General features: G+C 41.7%; 3 protein-coding genes across 23 annotated transcripts; 1 reads left to right on the top strand and 2 right to left on the bottom strand.

The window, feature by feature from the left end:
• Positions 1–379: 379 nt before the first annotated feature.
• Positions 380–9126, bottom strand: nfyal (nuclear transcription factor Y, alpha, like). 21 transcript variants are annotated; one of them, XM_080468688.1, is made up of 10 exons: positions 9016–9126; positions 8318–8421; positions 5955–6041; positions 5059–5205; positions 4845–4976; positions 3970–4072; positions 3729–3880; positions 2472–2642; positions 1536–1646; positions 441–1324 (listed from the first exon to the last, which is right to left on the bottom strand). In XM_080468688.1, exons 2-10 carry the CDS (start codon positions 8396–8398, stop codon positions 1265–1267), a joined length of 1044 nt encoding a protein of 347 aa, XP_080324814.1. In that variant the 5' UTR covers positions 8399–8421; positions 9016–9126; the 3' UTR covers positions 441–1264. The 21 variants fall into 21 exon arrangements, with proteins under 21 accessions (XP_080324801.1, XP_080324797.1, XP_080324814.1 ...); XM_080468668.1 differs by having other exon boundaries at positions 444–1324; positions 1524–1646; positions 3711–3880; XM_080468679.1 differs by having other exon boundaries at positions 444–1324; positions 1524–1646; positions 3711–3880; positions 5958–6041; positions 9016–9097.
• A 1222-nt stretch (positions 9127–10348) lies between these two features.
• On the top strand, positions 10349–12689 carry ngrn (neugrin, neurite outgrowth associated). The gene is made up of 3 exons (XM_080469361.1): positions 10349–10737; positions 11071–11181; positions 11355–12689. The coding sequence occupies exons 1-3, from the start codon at positions 10514–10516 to the stop codon at positions 11929–11931; spliced, it is 912 nt and encodes a 303-aa protein (XP_080325487.1). The 5' UTR covers positions 10349–10513; the 3' UTR covers positions 11932–12689.
• Positions 12690–12724: 35 nt separating this feature from the next.
• On the bottom strand, positions 12725–25685 carry sort1b (sortilin 1b). The gene is made up of 20 exons (XM_080469356.1): positions 25090–25685; positions 23949–24008; positions 23671–23744; positions 23479–23581; positions 23080–23241; positions 22859–22932; positions 21227–21276; positions 20902–21029; positions 20645–20789; positions 19250–19405; positions 18579–18685; positions 17808–17910; positions 17530–17698; positions 17223–17413; positions 16954–17143; positions 16609–16725; positions 15685–15790; positions 15458–15573; positions 15206–15335; positions 12725–14819 (listed from the first exon to the last, which is right to left on the bottom strand). The coding sequence occupies exons 1-20, from the start codon at positions 25357–25359 to the stop codon at positions 14805–14807; spliced, it is 2466 nt and encodes an 821-aa protein (XP_080325482.1). The 5' UTR covers positions 25360–25685; the 3' UTR covers positions 12725–14804.
• Between the last annotated feature and the right edge of the window lie 1419 nt (positions 25686–27104).

Here is a 27104-nt window from a genome sequence, read left to right as displayed (position 1 = left end):
TCACTACAAACACTGGGTTTGATTAAGACTCAACTGGATTAGGATTGTATTACAATTATAAGGTTTGCAGAAGCACTGAGACTTTAAATTATAGACTGCTTTATCATAATAGTGTCTTGTTTCAGTGCTATTGGTACTTTACAGAATCATACAAATGAATTATGATGCATTTATATCTTTAAGAATATTATGTAGAAATCCCATTTTCATTTCTACTAATTAAGCCAACTCTGAAATGTCTATAAACACAGTTTTTACTTGCAATAACTTATTCTCTGATCCACAATAGAAACTAGTTAATTTCCCAAAACAAGACGGCTGCCATTACTAATGATTTAAGCCCCGTTTTACATGTTTCAAGTGAAGACGCATCGTTTTTGCGTTTTCGTTTCAGAAAAGTTTCACGTTTACTCGGCAACAGCAGAAATGCTCAAAATGATGTAAGGCCACTGGTGGTTGCCGTTTGTTTTTATGATGAAACCACACACACATGCACAGAGAATACACTATAAACAATAATTAAAGTACAGACATTCGTATAGACAGACAGCGTTTTCACTTAAAAATGCTAACATGTAAACGGAGCCTTAATCTTTTACTCAAAGTATTCAAAACAATTTCACTGTTTCTTGCCATTTCAGCCTTTCTTGAACAAGACCACAGTTTACAGAATGGACTGTATAGAACACGGCCATTTGTCATGATAATGTCCACTCTATAAAGGACAAATATTCTCAAGTCAGTTTGTAAAATTTAATTGTCTCATCAATGCAATACACAGCAAGACTGCATTTGATGTAAACAAAAAAATAATATCTACAATGAAAACCTGAACGCAGAGGAAGTAACTACATGAATAAAATGAATACAAACACAATCACTGACAAACAGTATAAAATGCAAATACCAAAAGGGAGGAATTTTCAACCGTACAGGGGAAAGAAAGAGACCGTTGTCTCTTAGCATAAACAATATCTTTATATTACAATCACATTTAAGCTTTTGTCGCAGGCTGAAAGAGAGTCCTCGTGGCCACTCACACACAGGATGAGTTTCAAAAATAAATCTCACAATAAAGGGCATCCCGCAGAAGACGAAAGAAATAATAGGTGTCTGACAAAACAAAACAAAAAAAGGTACCATTTACAAAAATATTTAAAGTTGACAAATTCTCAGAATTTACCCAAAACCAAACAAACAGATGGTTAGCCGGGATGAAGACCCTTCAGACCTGGTAGAGTTCAGACATATAGGTGGGGAGTCGTTATGAGACTCGGATCATCTGAGCCACCGTCTCGTCTGCTGCTGCTTGTCCGACTTCCTGCTGGAGGATCAGAGGGAGAGAAAGGGATCAGGGACGAGCGTTTTCTAAATCACCAGTTCAAATTTAATAAAGAAAAGACAGCTATGTGGGAGCAGAAAAGATGACAACTTCTGACAGATTCCAAAGTTTTCCATCCACGTCTTCCTTGTCACTGTATTTGTTGTCTGAGGCTCTGGCTAGGTGTGTGTTTTTCATTTACCCAGCTCCGCACCTGAGCTAGAGCCAAAGCCATCTCCTCCTTCTCCTTCGGTGAATAGAAACGACCGCCGTCTCCTCGTTTACGCTGCATCGCGTGACGATGGCGGGACTCGTGGAGGTATTTCTGAAAGCGACAAAGCAAATCGTAAGTCAATATAACAGTGCTGTTATAGTACACCTCCAAATACCTGCGAGTTTAAAACTTTTACCATTTTTACCACACATTGGTTTGAAGTAACACAGAATATTTTTCAGCAAAAAACATAAATTGTGACGATTTCAAAGAAAACATTGTTTAAAAAAAATGTCTTTAAAAGTCAGGGACACAAGACAACACTGATGCTGCCTTGAAAAACATTCATAATACAACAGCTGGAGAAGTTTTTTGGACATTTCACTGTATTTTGAAGTTTCATTAAAGTTGTCTTTATGTTCAGATTATGGTCATTTTCTGGTGTAATTACGTGGTTTGGTGACATTATAGACATTTGCATCACATTTATTCTGTGCCACAAAAAAAAAAGGACAACTTTAAAATCTAAATTTGAAGGTTATTATGCCACTGTTTTACTGGTCCGGCCCACTCAAGATGAGGTTGGGCTGTAGCAACCTGGATTTAAACCCAGCAGGGTAGGTGTCAGGTAAGAACATGACAATGTGCAAACAGCCATCGTCAATAGAAACGATTCCACCACCGGTGAGAGAATAGATTGAGTCGGAAATTCAGCTCGACTGAACACTCAGTTATGGAAATGGTGTGGGTGATGGAATGATCCCAGCATCAGGTGGTGAAGACGATTACTATTCAAATACTTAAAATAAATTGAACATAAGAGTGACCTTTGTGCGTCTCACCCAAAATCTGCACATTCCGTTTCTGTCCTGTCAAAACTTCCTTGGTTATTGGGCAAAAACAACAGTTTTCTCACAGTAACTAATATGAGCGCACCCTTCTTTCTTTGGGGATCTTTCCCTCAGCCTCCAGCTTGGCCCGGGCCTGCCGCCGCTTTAGGATGCGGTGGTATTGCTTGGCGTTGACGTACAAAGGCTCCTCCTCCAGCATTTCTGCCCCTGGCAGGGGAATACGCTGCATTGTGGGAACGCCACCTCCAGGCACCATCTGACGGTTGGAGAAACATAAACGGGCACGTCGTACTGAAAACAACTGGACTTAACAGAATACTGAAAAACATCATGCAATGCAAGAAGATGAAGTTGAATAAATCAGGACAATGTCGTTAAAATGCCACGTCGGGGGCTTTGCACACCCATACAGATGTTCTCAGTCCTTTACACATCCCTACATGCTCATGCTTGGTGGTGGTTCCTCTGGAAACTGCAAAATATGTTTGGTTTTTTTGTAATTAAATTAAATTCCACAGAAATCTCTACATCTTCTTACGATCTGGTATGAAACTTTTACATTATTTGAACATAAGAAAATATTAATACAAAACTACAAGAAGTCTGACATTTCATAACTGAGAGGAAAACATTTGTATGGATGAACCACAGGATTTTTTCAATGTGGACATTAATTACAGGGTTTAAAAAAAAAAAAACTCAACTGTGTCTCAAATCACAAACTTCTTTTAGAGCAGCTCACATTAATTACATAATATCATCTCAAACCAAACACTGACCTGATCATCAATCAAAAACTACATTTTCTATTTTGGTTTTGTGTTTGATGGAATTTAAATTAACATACTTGGTTGCAAGTAAGCCTGAGAATTAGTTATGAGAATGAAGTGTGTTAAATCCTTTCAGCAGCGACAGGATGGGAATATGAGGTTTAAAGGTGAAAAGTGATATTTCCATGAATTGTCCTCATTCCTCCGGATTTGTACGATGGATACTGAACTCAGCATTGACGTTATTATATTCAAAGTTGAAGCACTGCAGGAAATTATTACAAGTTCACATCTTTACGTGATTTCTTCATTATTCCAGAGCGTTAAGATCAGTATTTGGAAGTTTGTAATTCAAGCCACAGCATTAAGAAGTGATTATTTTGACCTTTTTGTAAATTAATAAAGATAATCGTTGCCATGTGTATATTTTACAAGACATTTAATAACAAACACTATATTTGTTCTTTTTAGAATTTCTGTGAGCGTCATCGCGCCGCACATTCCTGTGCTACTAAATAGTCTTGTTTAAATAAAAGAAATGAGATGACGGGTACCTCTGCACAGGGTCTTACCATGACCATTCCACCTGCATTGACCATGTTTCCAGAGACGGGCAGGGTGACGGTCACAGTGCCTTGGCCGCTGTTGGTGGTGTTTGTGTTGGCACCGCCTGCTTGTACGATCTGAGCGCCGGCCAAGCTGGCAGCTGGAATTGTGATCATTCCTGTCAACAGATGATCATCACAACTCTTTGTCAAACTTGGAACTCGTTAGTCCTCCTGTTTCATAAAGTCTCGGGAGTGTTGAACGTACCCTGCTGCAGGACGGTGCCGTCGGCATTGACTGGCTGGTAGACGATGGTCTGTCCGTCCGCCGTCTGAGCCACCTGCTGCCCCTGCACGCTGATCTGCTGCCCCTGGAGAACGGAAAAAACATCACTATGCATGAATATTAAGCTCAATAATCACAGTTCTCAGCAGGTGCAGGTGGCACAGATTCATAGCAATAGCCTCATATGTTGAAGGTCAGTGGAGTTTCCAAGTTTTCAGACAAATACAACATTTAAATAAATTGTGGCATTTCTCATTACTGGAATTCTAACAAAACTAACTCGACTCAGAATAACAAGCTGGTGATTGCACTATGATGTCAGCGAACAGTAAAGATAATTTTATTTGTTCCAAAATGTCATGACATCAATTAGATTTAAACCAGGAAATTTCCACCGAGGGCCTTCTACAAAGGCCCAGTTTATGCAATGTTTTCAAGTGAAAACGGAAAACATTTGTGGTGTTTTGGGTGTCCGTTTACATGACAACGGTGCTTGGAGTCACTGAAAAGGCTGATGAATGATTTGAAGGCACGCCGACTCTGCCTCCGTGTAAACGGGGGGGAAAAAGCCCATTTCTGAAAATGCTCAGGCTCTGACTCTGTGTAGTCGGCAGAATCATTGATGTAGCATGGCGGGTACAAAATAGTTCTGTGCATGCTCAGTAGATGGACAATACCAACAATGTTCATCGTTTTGCCAGGTAATTGGACATCATTTTCACATTGCTGCAATGTAAGTGTGAAACTTTTCTGAAAACTACAAAAAAAAAAGAAAAGAAAAAGGTGTTTTCACTTGAAACGATGTGGTGTAAATGACGCCTCATTATATATATGGAGAAGCATTGAAGCTGTAGTACCTGGTTCTGTCCTGCAGTGATGGCGGCCTGTGGCTGCTGGATGATGATCTGCTGAGGCTGACCCTGCTGGCCCTGAAGCTGCAGAGTCTGACCTCCCTGCAGCTGGATTTGACTTGGCTGCACCAGCTGGATCTACACACAGAGGCAAGAGTGAGACATCTTCTGCAGGAACACTTGACTTCACGGAAAGAACGTTACAGGCCTGATATCTTACCTGCTGTAGTCCTTGAGCAGCAGACACAGGGACCTGCATGATGGTCTGTCCCTGACCCCCTGACATGGCTTGCACCATGATGGGCTGTCCTGATGATGTGATGAGCTGGCCGCCGCTCACCTGGACCATCAGAGGCTGTCCTTGGACCTACGGGGAGGCAACAGAAAGCTGTTACAGCAGCGATGATGGCCGGAATCTCAGTATCGTAGACCTGCAGGCCTGCATGCAAGAGATGACACACGTGGATCAACAGAACTGATGATTACAACCATTTCTCACATCTGGATACTATGAAAGCGTCCAGTTACATGGTGGACAGACACAAACAATGTCTCCTTAAAACTGCAATTTACGAATTCTGTCTATCCAATTTCCAAGATTCATACTTACAGGACACGCTGGGCCAAGATGTTATAAGAAGTAGATTTGCTTGCAAGTACATATTTAGACGATATACAGTACTGTCATCGAATGAGTTTACATTGACATTAATACTGAGAAAACCAGTTCGCAGTGGACAAATGAATGAAACCATAGGGAAAGAAACCCACTGCTATTAATAAAAACAAAAGCTTGATGATGAAAAGTGACAGGTAATGTTCAAAAACATCCACATGACTCATGTTTCCAATGCCTACTCGGGAACATCCGAGTTTCTTAATCTGCTTTTCAAGCGAGAGGCTCTACTGACAGCCATGAAAACACGGACAAAAACCACAGACACTGTGCTGAGGAACATGCAGTTCAAGGCAGTTGCAACACATGCTGGGAGGGTAGGGTGGGGGTGGGTGGCAGATGAACCGAACAGCAGAATGGGTCATGAAATCAAATAGGCACAGCCTGGGCTCAGCATGCAGACTGGTGATGATGCCGACACAGGGCGGCGGTGACACCACTACCTGGAGTGTCTGCACCTGCTGGCCAGAGGCCGTCACCACTGGCGCCTCTGTCTGCAGCTGCACAGCCGTCACTGTGCCCTGCGTCTGCAGGCAAGGCAGGACAACACCGTCTCAGACCACAATGTCAAACCCAGAATCCCCCTGTGACCTCACAGCCTCATGGACCCAGCAGCACTTTTAGTTCAGGAGGCGAATGCAGTACTTTTATTATCGGGCTTATAAACATCCTGTTGATATTTAGAACTGAATCAGCTCACCCTGGGTGAGCTTCTTGAATGCTTCACGCATCATACATGAATACATCAACATTATGACACCATTTGCATTTTTGGAGTGTGTACGTTTTAAATTGAATAGAAATTTTAAAATTCTTGAAATGATCTGGCAGTGAAACTGGAACTTCTTGATCTGTCGCTTGCTCTCAATCACATGACCCCTCTGTCCAACGTCAACTTTTTTTTTTGTCTTATCATCTTGTCAGTATTTCCTAACCACTGGCTGGTGCAAGCAGAAAGTTGAAACATCTGAGCTTTGTTCTGCAAAAATGTCTTCCACTCTTCCTCTGTTGCCTGAACTTTCTCATGTGAGAAATGTTTCCCCGAAATGGATTCACATGGTAGTGTGAGGGTGTGCGATATGGCGATGGTAGATCATGAAGGATTAGAAAGTGTCAACAATCTGACAAAGCAGAGAAATCGTGGAATCGTCTGTAGAGTACATTCGTTATGTTGCAGTTCTGCACTGACACACAAGATGCATCTGACGTTTCATGTCCGCCTGACAAACCAATCATCAGCGAATTACGAGCACGTCTGTTTTGGTTGTGTATCGAAGAAGCGTGGCTGAAAAGAGACCACACATCCATCGTGTGGAAATGGTTTGGATTTTCCCCGGACGACAAGGCGCAAACAATCGTGAATTGTAAAAGTGTGCACAGCAACGGTTCAGACCTAATCTATCATAATGCAGCTCCTTTTCAGAAGGAGAGAAAAACTCTGTCACATGAGCAGTAATATGTTCTAAACCTGTTTGATTAAATCGCTGCACTTTAACAGATAACCACATTTTCTTACTTTTGTATTTTTATTTGACTCTTTCTAATAAGCACTTCAACATTGGTATACTTAAATCCTGTAGAAATGACTGGGTTAAATAATATTTTGAAGAATTGCCTTAGTTTACAACAGTTGATATTTTTAATTTTCCCATTTGGTAAGTCTTATTGAATTATTTGGAATTTGCTTTTCAGGTTTCACTGTTTGTGAAAGCTACCTCAAAACCAAAGGGCAGTTTAGTTTTTATGTTGCAAGAGTACACTTTATTAGTGTAGTTGTTTACCTTTAGGTATGTTTACATTTTTAGCTCAAATTGGCAAAATTGCACAAACTATTTGAATGAAAAAATAATGAGAAAGGTTTTTTTGGCCTAAATTGTCTTTGATCGTTTTCTGTTGCGGCAATGTTTTACATCGGGAAATGTTTTTTTTTTTGCATTGTTCAGAAACTTGCAAATTAATTTTAAAAAACAATGTAAAAAAGAATCAAGATAAAATCCTAATCATGATTTTATTTAAAAAAATTAAAATCGTGATATGATATTTGACAGTGTAATAAGTGTGTAAATGAAAGTTTGAAAATGCAAGCTGGAGCGGCACCAGTCCATTGCATTATTGTATAACGTATTTTAGTATTCTGTACTAGTTTTTAGGAACCCAGGTGATGAAATTGAATGGTTATTAATGATGGCAATGACAATGTTACTAACTTTAGTGTAGGTTATAGTTATAATGTGTATTGTAATGTGCTCCTACTTGTTGTTTGTATAATGTATTTACACAATATTTGCACAATATTTTTTTGGTATTCTGTAGGAATCTTATGAAACCAGGTGATACATTTTAATGGTTATTGCTCATTTTGTACATTTTTACTGTAGGTTATATTTGAAATATGTATTATAATGTTATGTGTCTGCCCGAAAGACTGCAGATGGAAACTAGCCATGGCTAAATGTGGTGCAAAGCATCTTTTATTCATGATTAATATTTTCTGTACATGGTCCCTAAAAAAATAAACAAAAACTAAACTAAACCCAGATTATTCTCATAGAAAAGGAATGTATCATACAGAATATAACAAAGAAACTGTTATTTATATACAAAGGAACTGTTATATATAGAGAGAGAGAGAGAGAGAGAGAGAGAGAGAGAGAGAGAGAGAGAGAGAGAGAGAGAGAGAGAGAGAGAGAGAGAGAGAGAGAGAGAGAGAGAGAGAGAGAGAGAGAGAGAGAGAGAGAGAGAGTGTGTGTGTGTTATGGGGGGTCTGTTAGTGTAATTGTAGAGGGTGTGTGTGTGTGTATACCTGCTGTTGGAGCTGTCCATTGGTTGTCTGTACCACTATCTGCTCCCCAGTGGTAGTAGTTGCAGTGGTGTACTGCTCCATAGCTTATGTCGGTTTAAATCTTCCTTGAGACAAAAAATAAAATAAAAAATATTAGCAAATACTGTTTAAAATTTTTTTTAACGCAACACACGGCATAAATGCAGACTGAGAGATTCGAATCCTAAGTCATTAGTAATGGGGGAAAGGCAGTTCGTGAGTTTAACTGTCAGATATGGGGCGGGTTATGGAGGGTTAGCTAACAAGGTTAGCATACGTTAGCATACTCAAACCCAGAAACCTCGAGGTTTTTCAGGATAAAGTGAGCTTCATTACAGCCACGGGTCTTTTTCCCCGGAGGTTAAACATTGTGGTGATGTAGCAGGCAGTGTTCGCCGGGGTCTGGGCGGCCGGGGAACCGACCGTCCCTTTGTCTCGAGAGTCGGGTGTTTTTGGCCGAGTAGCCGCTGCTAGCAGCGCTCATGTTTCAGCCACATCGAGGACGACAACGTCTCGTGAAGAAAACCCTCCATTAGCCCCAAAATCAAACGCTTCAAATCAAGCTGCAATTTGAGGAGTTTTTTTCCCCTTTGCATTTAACCGCGTTAGTAATTTGGTTGGTCCATGACAAACCAATCCGTGTTGACAACTACCAATGCCTTCAATCGGTGCTGCCTTACCGTGAGTGTGCTGTCCGGTTCCCCTCTGATTGGCTCCAGTTCAGCTCTGAAGCCCAATCAACAAAGTGAGCAGACAAAATGGCGCAAATGAAACAACAGCGCCCGGGCGGGGAGGAGACACGCGCGCGGCCGTGTCACATGGGCGCGCAGCCGCGAGGACCGAGCTGTCAAAAGCATGCAGAGCTCCAGCAGGACAGCAGGGGGCGGCATTCATCCGGAATAAAACATTTGTTGTATTTTTTTCACTCAGAAAAAAAATATGGGGGAAGTAAACACCTTGATGAATAGAATAGAATAGAATAGAATAGAATAGATCTACTGTATTAATCCCAGAGGAAAATGTATATATTGTGTACTTGCAGTTTTGACAATGGTCTACCTATATTCATGTATATTTATCTATTTATCCTTTATCTTTCGTGTGCCTTTATTCCCTTTATTATTCTCAATATTGCAATATAGTGTCCCATTCTCTTTATTTGTGTTCAAAATTTTACTTTGTCTTCATTTTCCTCAATTCTTCTATGCAATTAAAAAATATTGTCGTTTCGTGCATGGAACATACTCAAATCATTTCACTGCAAATTATACTATGTAGGTAGATAGATAGATAGATAGATAGATAGATAGATAGATAGATAGATAGATAGATAGATAGATAGATAGATAGATAGATAGATAGATAGATAGATAGATAGATAGATACTTTATCAATCCCGAGGGAAATTCAAGTTTTCAGCAGCCCACATATAACAACAAAAGAAGGAAATGGACAAAAATAAACAGGCAGATTAGTAGCCAGATTGACACTAATGGTTAGGAAACAAAACACTTCTAATTTTAAAATCTTTAGAATATACACAAAGAAAACACTTTTGATCTCAAAATCTATACAAATGCCAAGTGTATTAAAAGTCAATATTTACAGTATTTACACATTTCATGGCAGTGAGTGTTGTAAACTGCATGAGTTTACCACACTGACTGCCTTGAAATGTGTAAATACTTTTAATATACTTGGTGGTAAATTTTCTTGGTGGTTTTTCCGGCCTTATTTTTGACACCCTGCTGTGGAATATCAGTGAATCAAACTGATCACGGTTCCTTTGATTTGGATAATTTCAATCAAACAAAAGAAACACGTATTTTCCAGAAAACAGTACTGCATTCAAATCTCGGATTTGAATGCAGTACTCAAAATGAACATTTTCGGGTTCCGGACACTTGTTTTTCTCTCTACATGCATTAAATGTACAAGTTACTGTCGGAAATAGTATTTATATTTAGGTGTTGTGAGCGAAGATTCCTCCGGCCATCTAGGGGGCAGCACTGAGTCGTTTTACAACAGTATTTGCGGAACTACTTTCACGTGTCTTTCGGTCATGCTGGTGTCCTTGGGATTTTAAAGTGTATCTATGTATTAGGAGGACATTCCTCCATGGAAGCGGCAGTGTTGGTGGACATGTGAGATACTCAGGACGGAAACACGCCTGCAGCCATGACTCGACCCCTTCACGTCCTGCCTCTGCTCTCCAGACTCTGCTTTACCTCCGGGCCTCCGTCAGTGTCTGCGAGCGGCCGCCGGTCTGCAAGCAGAGGCGTCACCAGAACCTGGACGGAACCCGGACGACCCAGCGAGGGGTTTGGTTCCCGCAGCAGGCGGCCGTCTAATGGTGCCGAGGAGCTGGGGGATGTGGAGGACAAGCTCCAGGCCCTCGAGTAGTAAGAACCATCATCACACATCATCCTCATCTGCAAATGTACAGAACCCCAGACACGACAACTGAAACAAAAGTCTGAATTGTGGCCTTTAATTAATAGTTTGAGGCCTTAAATTAATAGTTTTGTGGACCTAAATTAATAGTATTTGGCCTCTGAATACGTATTATTTGTATCTTCTTCTTCTTGTTAGGCCTTAAATTAGTATTTCGTGGCCACAAATTCATATTTTGCAGCCTCCATTTAAAACTTTATTTCAGATGTCATGTCTGACGCTCTGTGCAAATGTCGTGATTGTCTGAGAAAATACACTCATTTTCCTCTGTGTGTTTTCAGTGACGAGAGTAAAAGACAGAAGACTGTCAAGTACCACATGATGAGGAGGAAGATGACTCCACCAGGAGCTCCACAGAGGAAGTTAACCTGGGAAGCCATGGAGCAGATACGGTGAGTGAGCTCTGATGTATAATACATTAGAAAATGTAGGATTTAATGAAGTCAAGAAGATATTGGGTTATAAAGATTTTGCCATAGTCATTAACGGCAATCAAAAAATCCAGGATAGAGAATCGGAGAATATCTGACATCAGCAAAGAAAACCCAATATTCTTTATCTTCAGGTATCTCAAGCAGGAACAGCCAGAGGAGTGGCCTGTCGAGCGGCTGGCTGAAAGTTTCTCCGCCACTCCTGATGTCATCCGTAGAGTCCTGAGGAGCAAGTTCATCCCTTTGCCAGAGAGGAGAGAGAAGCAAAACGCTAAAGTCCTGTCTGCGGCCGGTCTGCAGGGGCTGCCTTCAGGCGCAGGCTCGCGGCAGGACAGGCTCACGCTGCCCGGGAACAACCGCACGTCAGCCATTCTTCCTTCTGGAGGTACTGAAGGCGCTTTGCTCGCTGTGGCCAATCAGACTCGGGTGGTGAGAGGTGAAGGCTCAGCATCGCTCCCTCAGAGTCTCGTCCACGTTGCCGCTTCTCCCGCTCAGCGTACAGCTGGTGTCGGTAAAGATGCATTAATGACGACGTCCATGGACAACACGGTGGAGGCTCCGCTGGAGGAGGGCGAAGAGGACAGCTGGGATGGACAATTGTTGACAGAACAAGAGCTGGAGGAGCTGATGGGAACAGAAAAACCTTCTCCCGTTACGCAAGTGGGAAAGGATTTCTTTGACGTAGAGGGAAACTTTTTATACCGAATCTGAGGATTTCCAGTTTGCGGGTGATCATTCTGGCTTGCTTTGTTGCATTTCGCAACACGAAGATAATAAATGTGATTGGAAAATAAATATTTTGTTTATGCTTGTGAAAGATTAAACCTTATTGCTATCAAAATTTTGTCCAGGAGAGTTTGTAAAAACGTACATGCAAAAGGATAGAAAATACAAGTTCTAGAGGTTCATTTGGGACATTTCTCTATTTTGCATCATTAAAATTGGTTTTAGTTTGAAAATGCAGTAATGTTTTCTAATAATTGTTCAGATTTGTGACAAAGAGACATTTTCATCACAAGTACTCTGGACCACAGCAAAGAATAACTTTTAAAGTTTATTGGGTATTACGCCACTACTTTACTGGTCCGGTCCACTCACGATGAAACTGGGCTGAATGTGGCCCCTCAACTAAATTGAAGTCAAAACACAAGCCGTCCTGAAGCACGTGTTTTTGGACCGTGGGAGAAAACCCAAACAAAACTGCTAACAAATCCAAACCACAGTGGAACCGGGACAGTATTCAACTATTGAGTTAATGCACATTATTTAAGGATTAATTTCTTCATTACAAATTGGCATTTCATAAATTATCAATTTTAAGAAGCTACAAAAGTTACAACAAATTACTACATGTGTGAGACTGGATTTCATTCAACGAGGTGCGGAACTAGATAAGTGTCAATTTCTCTGCAAATCACAACTGAAGTTGAGAAATTGTAACTAAAGACCAGAAGAGAAACTGCAGGAAGACACTTACAAAAAAAAAAAAAAAACGGACACAAAATTAATGGAACTTTTGAATTTATTGGCAAACCCAAAGAAAACTGCTTCAAATATACAGAAAAGAGAAACGGCAGATAAAAAGATGAAACCTTGTATATTTACAAAACCATCACAATGACTCATTTTATACAGCAGTTTCAAATTGTAAGAAAGTCTTATTACTTTCGCACGAACACATTAAATAAGGGCCATTCCCAGCGTAAAGCAGCTACATGAACACCCTGCAGCCACTTCTTCTTTGAATTGATTCTAATCAAAGTATTGCAGCTTGACTTAAGTCTCACAGTAACACAGAAAACAAAAGAAAAGCCACCTTGTTAGAGGCTGTTAACTCGGTATCGAGAGTCGACATGCAGTTTCATTTGGAGCCGAAGTGAAAGGAGATCTTAACTGCTGAAGAATTCATGTTGGGGAAAGAAAGAAAAAGAAAAAAAAGTGCAAAGTCTGAATGTCACAGACGCACTGCATCAAACCGGTTACATGTGAGCCGACTTAAATAGGAATCGGTAACTAGACAACACGTCAGCTCCTCCCACATCCAAATTACTGCATTCTGAACCAACCGCAAATAAAATAAATTAAACCTGTATGAAAGCAACACATTTATTTATTTAAAACACACGACAGACAGAAATTTTTTTTTTCAAAAAATGTGCAAGACATGTTTAAAAAGACTGGTCAGACTTTGTAGGCGTGAACGATGAGAAACAGTGAAGAGACTTTCGATTATCCTGGTAGTTTAAAATAGAATTACTAAAAGAAAAATAATCCACTCTTAACTGATCACCTAAAGCTGGAATTGTGCTCTCCAAGATTCACATTGGGTTTTTAGTTATTTACTTATTTTTTTGCATTCCATCACCAAATCATAAATAAGCATTTGGTTAGCTGATTGTATTTGTACAAAATGTAAGATATCTGCTATCAAACTATATTATTATCATTTCTGAACGTTTCAAGAACCACAGGTCATCGACTGTGACCTGATTTGTAAAAGCTGATCGGTACAAAAGCAGCTTCGATTCTTACAAACACGACTTACGCGGGGTACAGTGATTATTAAGTCGTCGCGACAGGTCGCTCTTAGGAAGAAGAAGAAGAAAAAAAAATAAGTTCAACTACAAACTCTTCGCATACAAAGGACCTTTGTGCTTTTTTTGCAGTTCCGACTGCGGACAAAGTTTTTTCATGTCTTGAAACATTTCACGACCCTGGACAATGACGCATAACATGTTTAGCTCGATGGCATTACCATTCATTAACTAACTGAGAAAAACAATTGTGCCAATAGGAGTATTTAACATGCACGGACAATATAGTGAATACACTAAATCCAGACATTTTATTGCTATCAAACCTAATGGAAATGCTTAATTTCCACGTTATGTCTTATTACTTTCAAGTTAGATTTTGGTCGTGCCAAAAGTCTGCAGGCTTGTATTCCACATACAGACTGAAAACAGATGATTTCATAAAAGGTGTCGGAAACATCAAATTTACATACTTGGGCCCCGTCTGGGCTTTTTTTTTTGTTTGTTTGTTTTTACAAATACTTCATTAAATAGAGGTTAAAGACTAAAATGGGCTGGAAGCGTTTATTAGCCAGTAAGAGACGGACCGAACTGATGAAACGCATGAAAAATGAGTTCTGTACAAGTGCATGAGGGGAAGGACAGACGTCCTCGACGGTCGTGGGAGTGTTTCCATCAGCGCTCCCGGCTGGAGGGACCCGTAAACGCAGTGGTGGATTTATACAGCAAGCAATTCCTTCAAATCCAATCTGTCTGGCTGCTGAGGTTCTTCACTCCCGGAAATAAATAACGTCGAGCTTAAGCAGCTGAATCGATAGCTTGAAGCCTTCGTAGCTCTCGGTCGTCCCAAGTAGTCTCCGTACATTCAATAGACTGGGCTGATGACAGCAGATAAGACACAGACCCATTGGTCTGTCGCTGAGGGCAGAGTTTATACTAGAGGAGGAGAGGGAGAGGAAGAAGTGACTGGGGAAAGAGTGTTGGGAGCAGAAACCAGCCTCCGGGACGGGCTGGAAACCTGCTGCTCGGCTGTGCGACAGGTCCGACCTGCTATTCAAGGAGATCCTGTGCAAACAAAAGAAAAGGGCATGCCAACGAAGCCAGGTGAGCAAACAAGAGGTCTTCTCGTGTCATGTTTACACAGTCGCGGCGAACTATAACTCCAGTGACCTAAATCCAGCCACTTCTAAACAGTCGGATTACAAAGGTCAGAAAACAAACAGGTTAATGAGTCTCTCGTCGCCCTGAACCCTCACCGAGAGTGAAGCAAGAATACGCTCGGCTCCACTGTCGAAAGGTTCATATCATAAATTTTAACGTGCTCATTATTTGTGATTTAATATAAAAAAACAAAAACTAAACACATTACGGTTAGAAAACTAATAGAAAGTGAATTTTGTAAAATACTTTATTGATTTTATTATTGAATGAAGTGAAGATTTCAACTGTACCTCGTCTGAGTCGTCATGAAACTCTATTTTTCCATTGTGAGTGTGGTTGGTCTCCAGCGGGTCGTCCATGGCGTCGGCCGTGTTGTCCTCGACGTGCTGCTGCAGCACGGAGTACCTGTGGACCAGGAACCTGCGGGACACGTTCAGAATCAAGTTGGAGCCGTCTCGCGAACACACGTGAGAAATGTACAAATGATCTCATGTGAGACGGGATAAAAGTGTCTACACATATTCCTGCAGAGATGCACCAACCTGCCACCACAGACGTATTTCTTGACAAACACAACGCCTGCTGCGACGCTCAACAGCATCACCAAAATGACAGTGATCACAATGAGGACCGTGGACCTGGAGGAGCTGTCCTCCGTCTGTGAACGACACCAGCAGGAAGGAAAAAAGAAATGGAAGGCACGATGGTAAGAGAATCAAGGCTGAATTTCTATTTGCATGTATTTTCATGACTTTCGAGAGAAACTAACCTGATCCTGGCCCAGCAGGTCGCTCACACACCTCTTACTGAGGTCCAGCTCTTCGCGCTTTGGCGTCTTTCCTCCTTCACATTTATCTCCGGGGATTTTCCTGTAGCTATAAAGGGAGAGCACAGTCACATTTTTATGGTCCTTCCGTCAACAGCGCGGGATCTTTTGAGGTTTGTGCGCAATTTTGACAAACAAGCTGAAAATAGTATACGAGTGTGTTCACCTTAAATAAACAGTAAATGTTAATGTATTTGCTTAGTTTGACTCTGACGAGTGCTAAAAGCACTGGTTGAATTCATAATAAATGGATCATTAAAATAATTCATTTCGAAACAATCTGAGTTATAAAAACACCCTGAGCGCTTCAACCTTACAACACACTAGCAAAAACCTCTACAACAGATGATTTCTGCGAGACAAGCACATGTGCACTGAGACAAAATGCTCTTTTCTGTCATTTGTCAATCTTCATTACATGAAATTTAAGTGCGGCAAACACAGTCTCGACTTTTAAGCTTAGGCTTAAAGCTTTTCAATTTAATAAAGCCTACAGCTGGGGCTCGGCTAGCTCAGTTGGTAGAGCATGACACTCGCAATCTCAAGGTAGAGGGTTCATGTCCCACGCCGGGCGCCAACTTTTCGTGGGCTCACCACCCGCAGGAAAGGGTCTTAATCGGTGCAATGGGTGACAGTGCTCAGACTGCCACCCCCGCGACCCGAAAACGGATAAGCGGGAGAAAATGGATGGATGGATGGACAGCTGGGGCTGGTTCAGGACTATTTTCTAGTGAAGCTGCTATAGGTTTACATTGCTGGGAGACTCGCTCTCACGCTCTCTCTGTCTCTCTGTAAAAATGACATGACTTGACTGCGTTGTACTTGGCTAAAGCTAAAGACGATCTCAATAATAAGCCGGAGCCTTACCCGCTGGTCCGTAGCTGCTCCTCTCTGCCATGTAGACAATACTCCAAAACCTTGCCTTTCAGATCTGGCTGCTCCACACACTCTGAGCTGTTCTCTTTACGATAGTATCCAAAGTCACTGTGAGGAGTCAAAAACATGCAAAGATGGAAACTGGGGAAGGATGAAGCAACTCGCATTTACTCTCATTTGTGTCACTGAGCAGTAGTTTGAATTCAATGTTATTTAATGTCAATTTGACCTGAGCAGTCCTCCTCAACGTTGATTACAGAGTAAATATTTCAGATTTACAGTTCAAACATTACCATTAGTTTTACCAACAAAGGTGGCATTTACTCAAAGTCTTACCACAGGAAGTCGTCCAGGGTGCACTGACATGGAGTCGGCTGGGTGCTGACCTCGTAATCACGACCGTTCCAACAAACAGAGTCTTTTCTGAGGCGCAGGAATTTCTCTTTGTAGCCCAGGATGCATCCGTCGGTCGGGTCACTGATGTCATCGGAGTGGGCCAGCCACTGGATGTAGTCTTTGTTTCCACCTGAGCCGTCGGAAGTTTAGATTCTGCCTCAAAAAGGCTTACATTCATAGTAAAATACATTTCCTGGCACATAACTTACAGTCTCTGGTGAGCAGATCCCTGAAGTCGATTGTGATGGAGACCCAGCTCTGGGTGAGGGCGGAGCCTTTGTAGCCCCAGATGCTGACGTTCATGGAGCGAGCTCCTGGCTCCGACGCCAGCCCGGTGAAGTAGATGGGCTCTTTGGTGAAGGTGTAGACGTGCCAGCACTGTCCTTCATCAGTGGAAAATCTGCGAGGAAAAAAATATTCAGATTTTGAGACGTGCTGCAGACACTTCAATAGAACTGCACCATTGCTCAGGACATTAAGAAGCAGAAATCAAATCTCCAAATGAATGAAACTCACTTAATTTTGTCGATAGTTTGGGGACTGTGCTCTACAGCCACCAGCAGCCCTCCGGAGTCCAGAATAGCATAGTGATGGGGTCCAACGAGGGCCTTTATCCAGGTGTAGCCGCCGTCATCAGACACGTACACGTCTGGCGTCGTCACCGAGATGGCATCACCAACACTCCCTGATGGAACACAAGCAAATCTTCAGAGGGCAAAAAAAAAAAAAAAAAAAGAAGCTAATTCCTCATTTATTGAATCTGAAACTGTTAAAAGTCTTTCTGTGAGCGTTACCGTGAGCTATAATGAGGCCCACGGCGTTCGGTTCACTCAAAGGCAGCATGGGGACGTTCAGCCTCATGGCGGTGCTGTAGGCTGCGTGGATGTGGAGTGAACACTGCAGACACAAACACAAGAAAGTTTCGGTACTTCAACGATCATAACGGTCGTTTGAAGCGCTCACTCTCACCCGGACTCTGTCTCACACCAAGGAGTCGTTTCTGGGTTTTTCTTGTGTTAGCTCACGAGTGTCGAACACATTTTAGTTCAGGAGACACATGTTTCATCTTCACTTGGCCGGACCAGTAAAATTAGAGCGATAATAACCTTTAAATCTAAACTGTAAAGATTTTCCTTTGTTGTTGCGTACAGTATACGTGACGGAAATGTCGGAAAATTACAACAATCTCAACATAAAGCCAATTTTAATTAAACCTTCTGGCGCAAAATACGGTGAAATTTCAAATAAACTTCTTTTGTAGCTGTTGCATTATGCATGTTTTTACAAACTCGGTCTGAGATAATGTTTTACAATCTGCTAGGTGGTTCAGCCAGATTGGAGCCTCTTGCCGGCCGGTTTTGGCCATTTTGGTGGTTTGCATTGCTGAATCTACTCATATTTAAAATTCACCAGTTTATAGTATCGGCTCTCTCAGAATCTCTCACTGGAGATAAAAGTGTTCATCTCACCATCCAAACAGTTTTTATGAGGACAATTTCTTTTTTGATACATTTTGATTGACCATTCTGTTTTTCGGATTGCAGATTCTTCGCACCCGTCCTTACCTCTGCAGGGTCTTTAGACGTGGCATCACATTTGCCGTTGGCAGGTTTTCGCAGGGGAACCCATTCACCCCCCTGATCGAAGGAGACCACCGACTGCACGGAGTGATCTGGAACAGCAAGGCGGGAGCACGTTTAGAAAAAAAGTGTTGTGAGTGATAATAAAAAGTAAGTGAAGCTGATCCACTGGATGAATCAACTGTCAATCAGGCACAGCTGTTCTTGCTTCTTTAAAACTGTTATAAGTTCACGACAATTGCAAAACGGATTGCTTTTCATGATTAACTAGTAACCTCTACTGCTATATGTTAATAGCTACTTCAAACTATTATAAAAATATGAAAATTTGATGCGAAATAGTTTGAAAACACTTTATTTTTAAGTATTCCAATGAGCAAGGGAGAAAGGGTTAAACAGGCAAATGAAACTGAAAAGACACGAGAGCAACATGGAAACCAAAGTTAATGTTTATCTGGTAACGTGAGCTGTGCCCGCTTCAGAAAGCCAACACTTCTAACACTGAACTGCTAATTAAATATTTACCTGACACCCTCCCTCTCGCATGGGGACGTTATCAAAAGTGTGTGTTTCTAAGGGAATCTGAGTGCAGGCAGGTGTGTGTGTGTGTGTGAGAGATTCCTTCACCTGAGCCCTGACACATGAATGAAGCTTACCTTCGGCCAGAACACTCGTGATGAAGACTCCTCGCAGGGAGGTGACGTTGGTGAAGTCGGTGTCACCCCCCGTGGAAGTATAAAGGTGGCGCTCCAGTGACTTTGAGTACACGGTGCCCCGGTCATCCGATACATAAACTGTGCCACAGCTTGTATCTGCAGAAGTGGAAAATATATTGTGCGTAAATTCAGAGCGGGTGACGGGGAAATGAGGCACTGACGGACTGTCGTGGTGCAAGTTCATCACATTCCATCAGAGTGACAATATTAACGTGAAATATTCCACACAGCCGAGATGAGGAGATTAAATTAAAGTCAAACTATATTGAAGTATAATATGTTAATTCTCTAAAATGTGTTGTACAAGTTGTACTCAACTGATACGTTACTATTTGTGAGAATTTCTCTTTCTCCACATGTGTAAATTATGTGCTGCAAGGCGATTTGAAAGTGACCATAATCACATCTGACAACATGTCATTAGCATGTTCCCTACTGAACCACGAGCACTACTGTGTGTGAGTCAGGACGTGACCGGGTACTGCCTGAGGTTGTTGATGGGCCGAGAATCGGAAGGCGGATTAAAGAGCTGGCCTCAACCACGACAATGGACCACAAACTCAGATCCCTGAACTACACAACCGGTCCACAAAAACACCTACAAAAAAAAAAAAATCCTTCATTCCAACAGCTATAGCCACTCTGAACAAAATGAAATAAGGAGCTGGACTGCACATATAGATTTTTTTATTTCTATTTGTATCGGCTACTGTTTCCTGTTTCCGTTTAACATTTCCTTTATGTCTGACCTTGTGTCTTAATTTCTTAAATGTGTTTTCTATATGTGTTGTATTTTATTGTTTGGGGCCTTGGTAAAGAAACATAGTGCAGACAATAAAGTTTACCTTATCTTATTAGACAGAACCAAAGTGTTTTTTAAGACATGATGCTGATATTGGTAACTTGCTTCAGCAGGAGAAGCTCTGAAGGAGTAGCTGATGAATGCTGATGAATGCTGTCATCAGCATTACTTTATTTTTTCAAATCTTATTCATCTATTAATTTTTTTGAATCTTGTTTTTTCATTGTTTCAACACACATTTCTTAAACTAGTTTGGTGAGGGGAAGAGGAGAAAGTTTTCTTTGTTGCATGTAATAGTATCTTGCTTTTTGATTTGCTGTAACTTGCAAACAAAAATTATTAAACACATGTATAAAGAAAAAAATAATTATGTGATGGTTAAAGTCTGATTATACATTTTTAATGTTGTTTTTTTTTCCTTTCTTATTTGCTCTATTACTTATATACTGTCGACTGGCTGCTGTAACAATGCAGATTTCTCTATTGTGGGACAAATAAAGGAATACCTATCTATCCATCTATAAGACACTGACCTCCTGGCTCATCCACATGCATGAAGACCATTTCATCATTCGCTGCCAAGATCGAGTAAAACTGCTCGTGGCCGACGGCAGGCAGCTGGGCGATGTTCCACGTCTCGCCCTGATCCACGGACACATGGATCTTCCTCAGGGTGCTCTGCAGAGGGGAAAAAAAAAAAAAAGAAAGAGGATCAGCGCTTTGAACATGTAGAGTTGATTTAGGCAACTTTTCTCTTAGCCTGAGCTTATTGCTCAAGTTTTATACTCACCGTTCCGGTCATCACCGAGGCAAAGAGGAATTTTCCACCCAGACCAAAAGAGTAGATCTTTGAGGCGACAGTCTTGATGGTTTTACCATAATCCGTTGTCCTGTGCAGTTCCAGTGTCCCCCGATCACCTGCGGAAGTTTAAAACTCAAACATGAGCGTGCGACCAATATATATCTATAGCTGGACAGGGGTATGTAATAGTTATGCACAATGTTGTAGACAAATAATAATCTATTTCATGCACATGTTCATAAATTATCCATATCAACAAAAGTAAATTGAAAAGGGTGGATGTTGATCGTTGAGTCAGTTTTCAGTGACTTACTGCAAGATGCGTTGTGGCTGGTTGTAAAGAAGATGGTGTTTCCTCTTCCCCTAAAGGCAGAGTGTTCGGTTAAGCACAATCATGCAAGAAGTCAAGTGTGCGAAAGCTAAATAAATGTGATCTTATATGACAAACTGCGCTTCGCTCTCTCAACAAAGTCTGCTTTGGAAATGCTTTGCATTTCTGCATCAAGGACAAAATCCGGTTTCACACGGGCAGTTCTAATCTGCTTCTGTAACGGTGTAACTTTTGCTTCTCTGAGAGAGTCATGTGACGATGTGGCATTTCCGACCCAACCAGTACAAATCTCTGTAATTTGTACTTTAATTGCTTGTGTTTTGACTTCAAGACACTCCTGTCCAAGCTGGAGGAAGAAAAAAAATAAATAAAAAAAACTAAATCAACCATTTTCCCTCTGTTAACATGTTCACATGGTGCTGCCTGTTTCAGGATTTGGAGTAAGAAGCCTGTGACTGTTTTGGACAAAGCGACCTTAAAACTGAAACGAAAAAGACATTCGGAGCTGCCAAGGTTACGGAACGATACACACCAGGAAGTAGCTTCAAAACAACAGGTATGCTGTGGGAGGGCTTGGCAACAACAAAACTAGTCAAACAGGGATTCACAGCAATGCAGTTTTGCTGCCTGTTTGACAAAGGCTCAGCAACAATAACCCGATAAGAGGATAGTTCTCTTCGCCTCTCAATGTTTAAAACTTACTGCCATTCACCTATATTAAGCAGAACTTTGTGCAATCCAAAACTTTTACCACATTTCAACGCCTGTGATAATTAGGCTGCAGAGCTGTTTAGATCTTTACTACATACCAGGGGCCTCATTTATAAAGGTTGCTTTTGCACAAAACGGCTCCTGAACGCCACTTCCCACGCAAAGTTTGTGATCTAAAAAGATAAACTTTGCCGAAGAATGTGCGTACCAGTACGCCAACTTTGAACCTGGCGCACGCACATTTTGAAGACGGGGGAACCTGGCGGCGCCGATGGTGAGGTGGAGAGTTGAAGCCAGATTTATCTCATACATTTAATACCTTCAAATATCAGACTTATAGAGCCACGTAATCATAACCAGCCAAGCTGCCGTGTTCTAGATGTTTCTTTAGTGGAACATTACTACTGAATCAGCAGCACCATGTTCATATGTCAAACTTTCATCTCTAAATGATAAAGATCGGTGGATAGAACTACCGTGAGCACCAAATAATATCATTTTCCTGACTTCCACCTCCTCCATGACTATGTCGCTCTCAGTAATATTCCTTTTCTTCATCTTTTCTGCCAGGATTTAGCGTCAAATGCTGGTGATCAACAGGCTGATTGAGATGCAAAAATTATGACGAGGCACTTTGCACTGACCATTTATGGTAAAAAGTGGGCGTGTTGAGGGTGGGATATGAACTGCGCAACCTTCCAGGTGGACTTGGGTGCACGCCATTTTTCGCTTTTGGGCGCACGTTCATTATTAGTAGCAATCCTACGCCATGTTTTACAAATGGCGTAGGCCATGAAACACGGGGTTAATCCACCTCTCCCTCAGACTCAGGCATTATGAGGAAGTTTGCTCACCAAGTTACTGATACAAGTGTTGAAATCGTGGGTTTGCCGTGTCTCTTACCACTTCACTAAACACACCATGTTGTGGATCATTTTCCAGGTCTGAGCGAAATCCTCCGACAGCCACAGTTCATTCTGAGGAAATATTCACTATTAACTCATCGACGTCATTGTCACACTGAATACCTATAATAAATGTGTCACGTGGCATCAGACCGACAATGAAAACGATCAATGTGTCGCATTGATGACACGATGTTTTGTTGTGCTCCGAGTACTTACGTTGTTGCCGAGAACTGCCAGCACGTTGGAGCTGTCCGGGTTGTACGACATCTGCATGAGGGGGTTGAACGGCAGATCCCGGTGGGTGAAATTCCCTCCGGAATCTTCGGACACAAAGATCCGAGATCCATAACTTCCAGATACTTCAGCCGTCAGAATCACCTGCAAGACCAGGTCAGAATGGTTCTTTAGAGCACACACACACACACACACACACACACACACACACACACACACACACACACACACACACACACACACACACACACACACACACACACACACACACACACACACACACACACACACACACACACACACACACACACACACACACACACACACACACACACAGAATTTGTAATTAAAACAAAACAAAAACAAATGGAAAGAACTTACTTTCCCCGAGTTCTCAGGGCCGATGGCGATACCGAACTCTGACCGGATGAAGGTGCTGTTGATGAGGGTCGTCACATCCTTAAACGACTTCCCATAGTCCTCGCTGGCAAACAAATAGGTTTAAGTGAAATTTGATGAAAATCACGACAATTGTTCTGCAGATTCACGATCTTGGGTCCAAAAACAATATACCTCCTGTAGAGTTTGGACTGGCCCAGTTTGATCATGAAGAAGGGCACCTGAAAGGTCGTCAAAGCCAGAATAACCTGCCGAGAAAAAGAAAAGAAAACGTCAGCTTGAGGGACACGGAGCAACTATCCTTTATTAACGAGCCTGAATTCAGGGTACTCATTAAGTACCACAAGCAGGCAGGCTGGTTTGTTATTTACATTTCCAGTTCACATCAGAGTTGAACTCCATTTGTGGGAAAACGTGACACGTGTGTGATGATGACGAGTGGGAACACTCACCCCGGTGCCATCTCCGACCCAGGCCAGCGACACCGACCCGCTCAGGTCATTGAACGTACACTGAGGAGAAACGACAGCGACATGTTCATCTATTCTACGTATTAAACTACAAAGTGTGTTGCAGTGGCGGACGCCACATCAGAAGAGGAACAAGCAGCTCAGCCCCGCTTGCAAAACGTGACAAACTGAAAAAAACAACTCTCAACTGCAACCAAAGTGTGTGAATTTTGGCTCCACACAAGTGTTGTTTTTTTGTTGTTTTTTGTTGCTTTGACTGGCAGCGTCTTTCCCCCATCATCATGTGTTCAGATATCGATGACAAAGTGAGCCAAGTGAATCACTTTGCAGAGCAGACACAAGGCTTCAAGCCAACTGGCAGACTTTTGAACACAACCAACAGACTGCCTATCAAGGATTGGATTTTCAGACATAAATTTTTCCTGCTGATTAGGTACATTCAGCAGGAAACCTAAAATGTTTTCAGTGTTGGGAGGGAGTTCTGCTGCTGGACTTTGTCAGTGAGAAACCTCTTGAGCCTGGAGGAATCCTGTTTCCAAACCTACCAACACTGATGCAAAGTTGAATTTCATGCAAATACAGCAGCACTTGCTGGAAATAGGGACATTACAAAAAAGTGCGCAGTTCGTACACTTTGACCACTTCCTTGTTGGAAGTCTGCGCTGAAAACACTGTAGTCACTGTGTCATAACTTCACTTCCTGCTTCTTAGCTGCCCTCGCAATTACACAAACGTGGCTTTTAATTAGAAAATAACTGCCATGCAGCCAGTCACATGTCCTCCCCTTGGGGTCAATTTTCCTGTCAACATTCAAGGAGGCAGCCAGAAGTGGGATGAGGGATGAAATATAGGTCATGACCTTTGAAAAGACTCACTACACTGTGCTGCAGCGTCAAATAAATAATAAATAAATGTCATCTTAAAGAAAAAGCATATCAAGATACAGGATTAATCGCATTGTTTCCCGTGCAAACAATAGAAAGCAGAGCTTCCCTCTTGCAGCCATGGCAGGTGAGTGGAAGAACCAGCCTGGTGATTCTGCACACCTGGCCAGACGTTCTCCTCTGGTCGTTTTTAATCACCAGACGTGTGAAGTGTAACAGGACCTCAGCTGCTAACTTACACTGTGGGTGTTGTCCGCCAACTTGCTCTCGAACCCCCCCAGAGACCCGCACGAGTCCTGGTCGGCGCTCCTCCGGGCTCTCCGCAAGCCATTTGGCGGACGAAGCCATGCAGGCAGAGACCTCCGGACCAGGTGCGCCGGATCCGCTCCGGTTCTGGACCGCTCGAGGAAAACCGCTCCGGACGATTCGGATCCCTTCTGCTGGAAATCTGAGCCGGCTGAGAAAGTGACAAGAGACAAGAGCAAGACGCCCCGGAGCAGAAGTCGCATCCTATCTGCAGGTGATGAAGTGAGAATAAAAAATTAAAAATAAAATCGGTGGGGGAGGAAGGGGGGCGTCTTTTGTCGGTCCCGGTTATGAATTGAAGGTCGCTCGCGCTCCGCTGGATGACATCAACAAACAGTCCCGCTCCTGTCTCAGGCTTCACGGCGCGCGCAGCGTCCGCTCGAGGATTTTAAATCGATTTCACCGAGAAGCAGCGACAAAAATAAAAAATAAAAAAAAAAAAACCTCGAGGGAGAATCGCTATTTTACAATTTTACCGAGGTGTTAAACGCATATTATTGTCGCTTCTGATGCACATCACGCACTGTGCGAATAGAAATAGAGTCGGCAGGTCTAATGCTCTGTGAGAAAGGAAGCGCGCTGAATGGCTGAGCTTGGCCACCTATCCGATTATCTCATTGGTTGTGTCCGTAAAAGGGCGGGACCAATTCAGAGCCTGCATAATTACCTGTCAAACGCTTTCAAGGTAGGTTGCGCAATACTATCACGCAAATACTGTATATTCTGCATTTAAAACAAAAAAAAAAGTTATTTTACCTCGTTTTTTAAAGGCGCGATTTTTGCATCATGTATAGTATACACAGTCATTGTCATTCAATTTATTTATTGTTTATTGTGTATATGAGAGTGGAAACAGAATTTGTACATTAATGCACTTTACACTTTCAAATCAAAACCTCCACGATTGGAAAGGAGCAGCAAGAAGAAAATATTTCTTATATCTCTCTGCCAGTGACTTGATGGATATGACATCACATTCGGTTGATTTTCAGTAGCCCCCACACCATCAACACAATGATTATAGAAACAAACAAACAAACAAACAAAAAACCCATGTAGTACACATGAGTAAGCAGCTGATTTTGTCCATTTTGTCTTTCCAAGATTTTCTTGTAGGGAGAAATTATATTGGTCATTAACATTAACAAAAAACAAACAAAAATATTAGATAAAGAAAGAATATGAAAAGGGAATGCACCTCCTCAGATCCTCAAACCATCTCATGGACAATATAGTTTTGTCAGATCGAATCAGTTTTACATACTAAAAGTCACAAAAGTTTTCTTTTTTATCTTGAGGGAAGAAGGATAACTCGTACACAATGTCAATCCATTCATCAATGGTGGGAGGTTTTCTTCACTATTAAACATGTTTAACATTCAGTGTTACGCCCTTATTAAAGTTGCAACTCAACACTACTGCTCAATAGGTGATTATTTTACTTTCTGAAGTCTGTTCCAAAAATATCAGTTTTCCAGTTTACCAGCTTTTCTTTATAACGCACTTTGCACTGAATAAACTAAGAAGTGCAGGTAATATATATATACAACAACAAATAAAATGAGGTCACAACAGAAGTAGACATAACGTGACGTAATTGCATTTTTCTGTGTTAACTTGAAACATCTCAAAAAAATCTTATTTCAGTTTCTTTTTATTCACAGTGTAATACAGTTATTTACATTTATATGTTTTATTTATTGGACTGGTGACAGTAAACAGCTCCTCATTTGGACATGTTTGATTTAATTCTAAAGTGTAAACACATTTCAACAAATAGCATGAAATGAAGTTCAGGACAGATATTTTTCATCTGCAATCATCAACCAAATGACAAAGTTGCATGTGGATGTTCCTTTTTAATGACATACACAGAGAACAAACCCAGAGGAGCTGCTTGATTGTAGTACTTATTTGAGGTTTCTCCACTTCAGGCTTAATTCTAAGA

The sequence above is a fragment of the Lipophrys pholis genome (assembly GCF_963383615.2).
Source record: "Lipophrys pholis genome assembly, chromosome: 8".
Classification (NCBI taxonomy): Eukaryota; Metazoa; Chordata; class Actinopteri; order Blenniiformes; family Blenniidae; genus Lipophrys; species Lipophrys pholis.
This window is presented reverse-complemented; position numbering and strand designations above follow the sequence as displayed.